The 8,269-nt window shown below is 39.0% G+C and overlaps 1 protein-coding gene across 1 annotated transcript; it reads right to left on the bottom strand.

Annotated features, from left to right (window-relative positions):
- Positions 1-235: 235 nt before the first annotated feature.
- Positions 236-7,811, bottom strand: LOC146701144 (C-C chemokine receptor type 3-like). Its single transcript, XM_085469169.1, has 2 exons — positions 7,648-7,811; positions 236-1,829 (listed from the first exon to the last, which is right to left on the bottom strand). The coding sequence occupies exons 1-2, from the start codon at positions 7,809-7,811 to the stop codon at positions 974-976; spliced, it is 1,020 nt and encodes a 339-aa protein (XP_085325295.1). The 3' UTR covers positions 236-973.
- Positions 7,812-8,269: the final 458 nt, after the last annotated feature.

The following is an 8,269-nucleotide window of genomic DNA, read 5'->3' as shown; positions in this document are numbered from 1 at the left end:
AGAGAGTTTTTCCTTCCCACTGTTGCCAAATCCTTGCTTAGATGGGGTCATTTGATTGTTGTGGTTTCTCTCAAATATTGAAGGGTCTTTACCTTAAAATATAAAGGGCTTTGAGGGACTTGTTGTATTTTGGTGCCTTGTATGAATAACATTGAATGGAATTGAAAATGAACATAGATGCACAAAACATTTCTCATTTTTATTGTAAATGTCATAATGCTTTAAAATGGTACGTTTTCCTGTTTCTAACAGCATATTCTTTTTTCTTTATTTAGTAAGAATACAGCAATGTACAGTTTTCAAGAAACTATATGAACAGTGATGCTGGCTTCAGAGCCGATGGTAGTGTGTATATTGTTTATAAACCAGAAAAAAAGAAGCACATCAGCAACAAATAACAAGTGGAAAGCATCTGTGTTAAAAAATATCCGGGACATGAAATGGAGAAAGTTACAGCCTTTTGATTTAAAAGTGTTGATTTCATCAAGTAATCAAGAAGAGTGCATTTACTCAAGACTGATAGACATGAAACAACCGTTAAGTTAAAAAAAAACAACAATTTTTCTGATATTTTACATTATCATTAAAAAAACTGCATCTCTATTTACTCTGATTATCTTTGTGTATTACTAAAATTAGTTTGACTACCATGAACTAGTGTGTCAAATTTCAAGAACTTCTGCTGTTAGGCCTGAACACTGGTCAAATATGACTTATTTGGCAGATTGTGACTGAAGTAATAGAATGTAGAGTTTTATCTCATCAATATGAATCTGACAACAGCTTTGACCTGAACCACAGGAACATTTTGGTGACACTAGTTCTTTGAAATCTCGAGATTGATTTAATTCTTATACATCACATCCATTTTTCTATTCCAATCATAGTATGAATTTACCCGTATATGTAATCAAACTTTACTAATCTCCAACTTGAATCGTGAAACATTTGCAAACACTGATATATAACATTTCTAAAACTCGTTTCTTGTACTTTTTGTGGACATGTTGCTTCTGCTGTTTTGACTAACAGAAATGTGTCTCTTTAACTTTGGGAAGTGTTTCACCAGGAGCTGCCTGAAATAGTTCTGGAATTTCTTCCCAACAAACGTGTAGAAGACGGGACTGATGCAAAAGTAAATGTTGGCAATGTAACGAGTGATTTGAAGCGCATAGGCCTGTTTCTGTTCTTCCTCGCAGCTTGTTGGTTCATCATACATCAGTACAATATTATAAGGGGTCCAACACATGAAAAACAACAGCACAATGATGAATATCAGCCGGACTGTCTTGAACCTTGTTACAATCTTGGACGACACAACCGTGATTGTGATTCTTGCATAGCAATAGACAATTACAACCAATGGGAAGATAAAGAAAAGGAAAAGCTGAATGTAAAACCCAGATAATCTCAAGGCATCCACATCAATATTTGGAATGTAACCAGGATATTCTTGACACAGAGTTTTGTTATCAATATTAGACGTAAAAATTTTATGGAGAATCATTGGTCTGACACATGCCAAACCACTGACCACCCACACCACAGCGCAGGAGAATACTGCATAACTTCGATTCCTCACTTGTAACAGACCCACCGAGTACACAACTGCAAGGTGTCGGTCAAAGGTAAGAAGAGCTAGGAAGAGGACAGAGCTATATAACCCTAGATAGTAGACACTGCCAACAATCTTGCACATAGCGGTGCCAAAGATCCAGTTGGAGAGTTGCATGTAGACTGCCATGAATGGAAGACTACTCGCAAAGATCAGGGAGGACACCACCAGGTTCAACAGGAAGATGTTGGTCACAGTGGTCAGCTGTTCAAACCTAAAAGGGAGTCAACATGAAAAGTTATTATATGTGTAAAATGACTCATAAGTAAAGCATTATAAAACAGCTGTAATTCTCTCTGAGCTCAGGCAGTTTACAGGCAACTGGGATCTGTGGATTGTTTGGTGATACGTCTTTAGAATCAACCTTTTTCTGGAGGTGATCATACCCGTAGAATCTGAGTAAAGGTGTATTTTTGGAGGCCGCAAAGAAATTCAGTAGGAACTTCATGAGGGGAGCATAGAATTAGAGCAGAAAAAGACGATATTTCTAGATTCTCGACTTGATGGAAAATAAGTACGGTCGACTTCCACAAAGTTGTAGTTCAGAGTTCACAGCATTATTACATTATTATACACACATCATTATGTACTATTCAACCATAAGAGCAAAGGCTCAAACTCAGAAACCTTTTGGTGTAGGTGTGGTCTCTCCCTCTCTCTCTCTCTCTCTCTCTACATCATATATGTGTGTGTGTGTGTGTGTGTGTGTGTGTGTGTGTGTGTGTTGGGGGGGGGTCATTTTTTGAAAAAGCTCTGTGGAGCAGACCGACATTCGAGGGTTTCTTTGGCATGAGAACATTGTCATTCTTTTTAAAAGCACGTTATTCGTATTTGTAGTCCACAGGAACACATGAATCTATGTTTTTCCACTTTTTCCAATAAGTTTCGAAAATGTTGGAGCTTGGTGTCCTGTAGTGCTGACCAATGTGTGTAATGTTAGTTTAACACAAAGAAAATTCAGGGGTGAAAATAACATTTCTAGCTTTTGAAAATGTTTGATAATAAGAGAGAGTACCGCACCAGCAGCTTTTTGTGGTGAAAAGCAGTTTTGCATCCTGTGCAGAATGTCTAGACAGCCAGTGTTATTTGTTAGTTGAAGGAAAGTCTAAGAGTAAAATATTACTTTTCCTAATTTTTCTTTGCATTTGTCCAGATCCAGGCTGTAATCAAAACTAAGAGAATTGGTGTTAATATGAACCCTACTGCCCTAGAAACGGGAAATATATTTATCTTGAGGTCCAATAGTTAACAGGACGGTAGATTGAGTAGATTGTACCTCAAGGACAGAAATGGATATTTACTCCACCATGCATACCAGCCCTTCTTTGTGATTTTATGGAGATTACCACTTCGTGGCTAAGTTGCTGTCAATTCGAATTGCTTCTGCTTTGTTACAACACCACTAACAACTGACAGTGGCATCATTACTAGCAAGCAAATGTCATTACTTGGACCTTGTTGAACAGCTGGCATCTTATCATTGTACCATGTCTATCCCAGCTACCATAGGGTAGCATGTCTTTAGACCATGGCAGGAATCTGGAGCTGGAGTGAGCTGGAGTGCACACACATGCAGAACATGCATGTTCTGTTGCTCTTGCTTTGATCCAGAGGCAACACTGTTCCGCACAGACCCTCTGGGTGTGAGGCAGTTGTTTTAACCACTGACTCCTGCTGCCCCAGGAGTCTATTGTACCTTGACCATTAACCCTTTTATGTAAACTTTCTATCAAAGGAACCTCATTGTCTCAGTCTTTGAATATAGCAGATGGCGGGAATTATGCCACTGCAACATATTTTAGGGACTGCCTGACAGTAAATATATGGGAAAAGAGATTAAATTATAGCTAACCATTGGAAACAACCCACCGTTAATAGATAAAGAAAAAATTGTCAACTCAACAGTGTGCTGAAGAAACAGTTAGAAACCAAAGAAGCCTGAGAGAAACGCAACATGGGTCTGGGGCTCTTGCTCTTGCTCTTTTCGATCCAGCGCTCAAGCAGATTTTGTTGAATTTCTCCCTGACATTGCTTATTGTGTTTTCTGTGAACACCAAAAACATCTTTAGATTGCCTGCTCACAAAGGTAGAACTGGAAAAAAGACGTCTGGTAGACAGTGGCTTTTCAGAAAGTAGAGCATCTTCTTTCCAGCCCCTGAGGTATTCTGTCACTGTCTTCCACTGTCTGTGGAAGTAGTATGGCTTCAACATGTTACCCTGGTCGTTGTATTTCTGACAACCGCATGACATTTTGTGTCAAATCCACCTCTGCTCCAAAGGGTCTAAAAGCCTGTCATGCTCCTCGCTTTTGTTGCATACTTCGTCCATTTTTCAGGGAAAAATGTCCGAGTGGAATTCTTTTGGAGTATATAAAGATTAATATAAATTGCTACCATATTTTTATTTATATTTTTGTCTGTTTTATGTCCTTTCACCTTTTATTATGCACTTATGACCTTTTACAGTCTAGTATAACATTATATTGGTGCTTCATAAAAAATTTAAATTAATTATCAAGAATCATGACGGCTGAAAAAGTTTTCATTCAGTTCACTGTGTAGTTGTTTATAGTGAAAGAAACTGAAATGCAATGTTTAAACTCTTTGGTTTTTTTTATATTATAGTTTTATCTTTCATTTAAAGTTCCCATTGTAAGCTAAACAAAAGTGAAATCCCTTTGTTTCAGAAGTCTGAAAAGTAGTTTTTCGTTTGTTTGTTTTTTAAATGTCCTGTTTTCCAAAGCACCTCAGTCAGGCAAAGTCTCCTTTCCAGTACCCTGGTTTAAACCTACCCATGGAGACTGAGAAATGGTATCCCCCCTATTAGATCACACTCTTCAATTACCAATTATCAAGATGATCACCCATTGTATGTATAAAAATATCAAATTATATCCAAATTATATCAATCCCGGTAGCCAAGTTTATATAGGTTCTCCTCGTGTATCGTGTGGAGTATGTGATGATGGGAATTAGGTGAATTATGTGGGATCAATAAGATGTTGAGCAGGGGTAGGAATTAATAAGTATGTTCATACTTCTTCCTACTCCTTTTCAGACCAAACATTGTTACATTATGTCAGACGATTTTGTTTTATTTCATTATATATTTTTTGTTTATCTGAACACATACGTGTGTGTGTGTATATCTACATATATATTCGTATCTGTAAATAAAAATATATGTAGTGTGTATATATTGTTTTTTGTTTTATATGTCTGAAACAAATAAAGATACAATACAATACAATACAAATACCCCTTCTTAAAAAAGGACATAATCCCAACTTCCATGCAACATTACAGAGGGATCTCAGCCAAAATAGTCAGACCACATCCAGAACCGCGAGAAACTCAGCATGGCTTTCATTCACCCCATTGGTCCTGCCACCAAGGAGCTGTTTAACCGCTTCAGTGACCTCACTCCCAGTCTAGCCAGTTTGTCTCAATCACACTAGCTCGGATTCCTTTCCCATGAGAGGTGTGATGCTCTGGGTCCCAAAAGTTAGTTTCAAACCTTATGCACACAACTGCAGCTCAACTCTCATAGTACCACACCCCTAAAACACCTCCTGGGAGTGATGGGCCGGCACGAGGGGAAAAATGTAGGTCATATGGCTCAGTACTGCAATATCAATTCCTCCGATATTGGATATTTATATTCTAGAGTTGATTATCATATTAAAATATTTATATTTTCATAATTTGGGGTAAATTTGTAGTTGATCATAAAAAAGAACACAGTGGAAAATAACTATATTATTGGGATTGTCTAAATGATTAATAGGTACCATTTCTTCTTCCTCCTGTCATAGCAATACACGAAACATGCGAAACACGGCTGTATAAATGCCTCAGGCTCACGTGTGCTCACTCATTCAGTGGACGATGGACGATCATCGTCCACTGAATAAAGAGGACGAGAGGGACACGTGCTGCTAAAGAGAGATAGCCAGCGCTCATGGAGTCCTTTGGTGCTGCAGGCAGGCTCTATCCAGGTACAGAGGGAGAAAATGTTGAACTCTTGGCGACATGTAGCACTACTGCTGAATTTCGGAAATTGGAATTACGTCTAGGCTTAGGCTTTTTGTTTAAACTTCCCTTCATCCTTAAAACCCATTTGTTCAAATTAGTAAATATGTTATTAAAATAAATGCTACAATAAATAGCTGTATGAGTTTAGCTTGAAGTAATATGTATGACCCTGAGATCACCTCGCATCAACTCAGTTGGCCTAGATTTAGCCAGGTAAGATTGTAGAGTAGAACATTTAATAAATGCTAGGTATCATTACAAAGTACAGAGCAGTTGCAGTAAAACAGCCAATGTAGGCTTTAAAAAAATAAAACTTCAACTCAGAAATATGTCATACATAGATAAAAACACATATCTTTAAATTTATTCTAAATTGTATTAATATTTTCAATCAGTCACATTTTTTGAGTGATTCTAAATTCAGTGTTTTTTAAACCTGTATGATAATTCTTCATAATTAATCATTATGAAAGGTATGATTTTTAATACAGTACTTTTTACTTAGTCAAGTCAGATGGCTTTATTGTCATTATAACTATGTGCAGTGGTTCAGTACACAGTGAAGCAAGACAGCTTTCCTCCAAGACCATGGTGCTGCAAGCTACAAGTTTTTCACAAAAAAAATGCACAAAAAAAACAGTGCAATGCCAGAGGTACAGAACGATACAGACACAAGACAGTGCAACAGAAATGTGCAAAAGACTGAGCAGTGTGCAAAGAGTAACTTGATGTGCGTGGTTGTGCGCGTGTGTATGACATTGTGCAAATAAGTGCTTGGTAGTGACGTATATAATATCCCGAATAGCAAAATTAGTATGGCCCAGATCTGGCCCACACAATGTGCTTGAAGATGGCCCACAAACCACAAAAAATGATGGCCCTTTGGTGGCCCAGATCTGCCAGAGGTGGCCCACACATGGGCCAGCACAAGGCCAGTTGCAGACACACTGGTGGTCCTGTGCTGGCCCACGTGTGGATTACCTCTGTGTAGACTGACTGGTGCCATGACACCAGTCAGTCCGAAGTGCCAGCTTGATGCCAGATCCGGGCCAGAACTGTTTTCTATGAGCCTGGGCCACATAAACCAAACCACAATCAGGTCAGATGTGGCATGGCATCACATAAACAGTGCCATCTACGCCAGGCCTGGGATGTGTGTGATGTGTGTGTGTGTCAGTCCAGTCACTGAATGTTCAGGAGTCTGATGGTTTGGGGGGAGAAACTGTGTCTCAGTCTTGCAGTGAGGGCCCAAACGCTCTGGTACCTCTTGCCAGAAGGCAGCAGGGTGAAGAGTGTGTGTGAGGGGTGTGTGATGTCCTCCACAACGCTGGTGGCTTTGTGGATGCAGCGGGTGCAATAAGTGTCTGATTTTCCAAACGTGGTATAGCCAAAACAAATATAGATCATAGTCATCTGCTCTTGTAGTATGAGGAAGTTGTGTATAAGAATAGTTCACCCTTATTTGTATTTATTTATTGGATTAGATAATAATTTTGGTGAGATGCAGTGTAAAATGTCTGGAGGGTCAAACAGTAAAGTTTGACTGTCCAGTTTGACAGACTTTGAGAGACTTGTTATGTTTTTTTAAGCAGTGATGTACATAAATCCACCCACAAGGTGAATTATGCAGTGATAAAAAAAGAGTTGGATGACGTTTGTCTGGACTGTGAGACACGTAAGCTGCTTTTCTCTTGTATCTCTTACAAAATAGTTTTTTACCAGAAGTGACAGATATTGCCAAATCAGTGAACACTAACAGGTTAGTCATGTTAGCTATGCACTCCTCTTTAATTGCCAGTTAAAGTTTGTGAAACTTAGGATTGTTGTATATCATAGAAACATGTAGAAAAGAAGAAGAAGAAGTGAGTGAAAACTTTTGACCACAACTGTAGGAATTTGAGCCTAAACTAATATTGAAAGTTAGTGTAAATAACAGCTTATCTGAATACATATAATCAAGCAAGTTAAATCAGTACGAAGTTTTGTTGGACAACTCACCGGTAGATGATGATGAGGACTATGCCATTGACAGTGAGATTGAAGACAAACATGAAGTAGGACAGGGTGGACAGTTGAGCTCCCAAAATATTGTCACTGACCCTCATGCATGGTTCAGCTAAAAGCCCAGTGCTCTCATAATATTCATATGTTGGAGTTTCCATCTTCTTCTCAAATGTTAACAGAAAAATCTCTCTGTCAAATGCTTGAAGAAAAGTCTGTCACAAATAGAAACCCAACTATGGTGCAGTGTGCTTTGTGGCTCAGCTGCAGAAGTAGGGGTGGAGCAGTTGGTTTGGGGTGTGGTATCAGGGGAGGCTGATTCACACAGCTGACTTCCATCATCTGACCATGTCTCCCCATTTGAGTATGTTACAACTGTTCATGGCATGAAGCAGGGGGAGGGCAGCTGCTGCAAAGACAGTTTGAAAATAAAAACAGTCAACCTACAACGCTGTGCGCGTGGGTCCTTTATTTTGTCGCAGTGGTGCCGAAACCCAAGCTGCAGGCCGGGTACAGCACAGTAGAGAAAGAGTGCCTGGCCATCCCCCTGGTTAGGGTTAACTCAACCTACAACACTGTGTGTGTGGGTTCTGTATCATGTCAGACCAACTATTAACAA

This window comes from Copadichromis virginalis, linkage group LG9, assembly GCF_057382275.1.
Source record: "Copadichromis virginalis isolate Kocher_CV1m ecotype Utaka linkage group LG9, C_Virginalis_male_GT1.1, whole genome shotgun sequence".
Lineage (NCBI taxonomy): Eukaryota > Metazoa > Chordata > Actinopteri > Cichliformes > Cichlidae > Copadichromis > Copadichromis virginalis.
The sequence above is the reverse complement of the archived record's forward strand: the minus strand, read 5'-3'. Positions and strand labels throughout refer to the sequence as shown.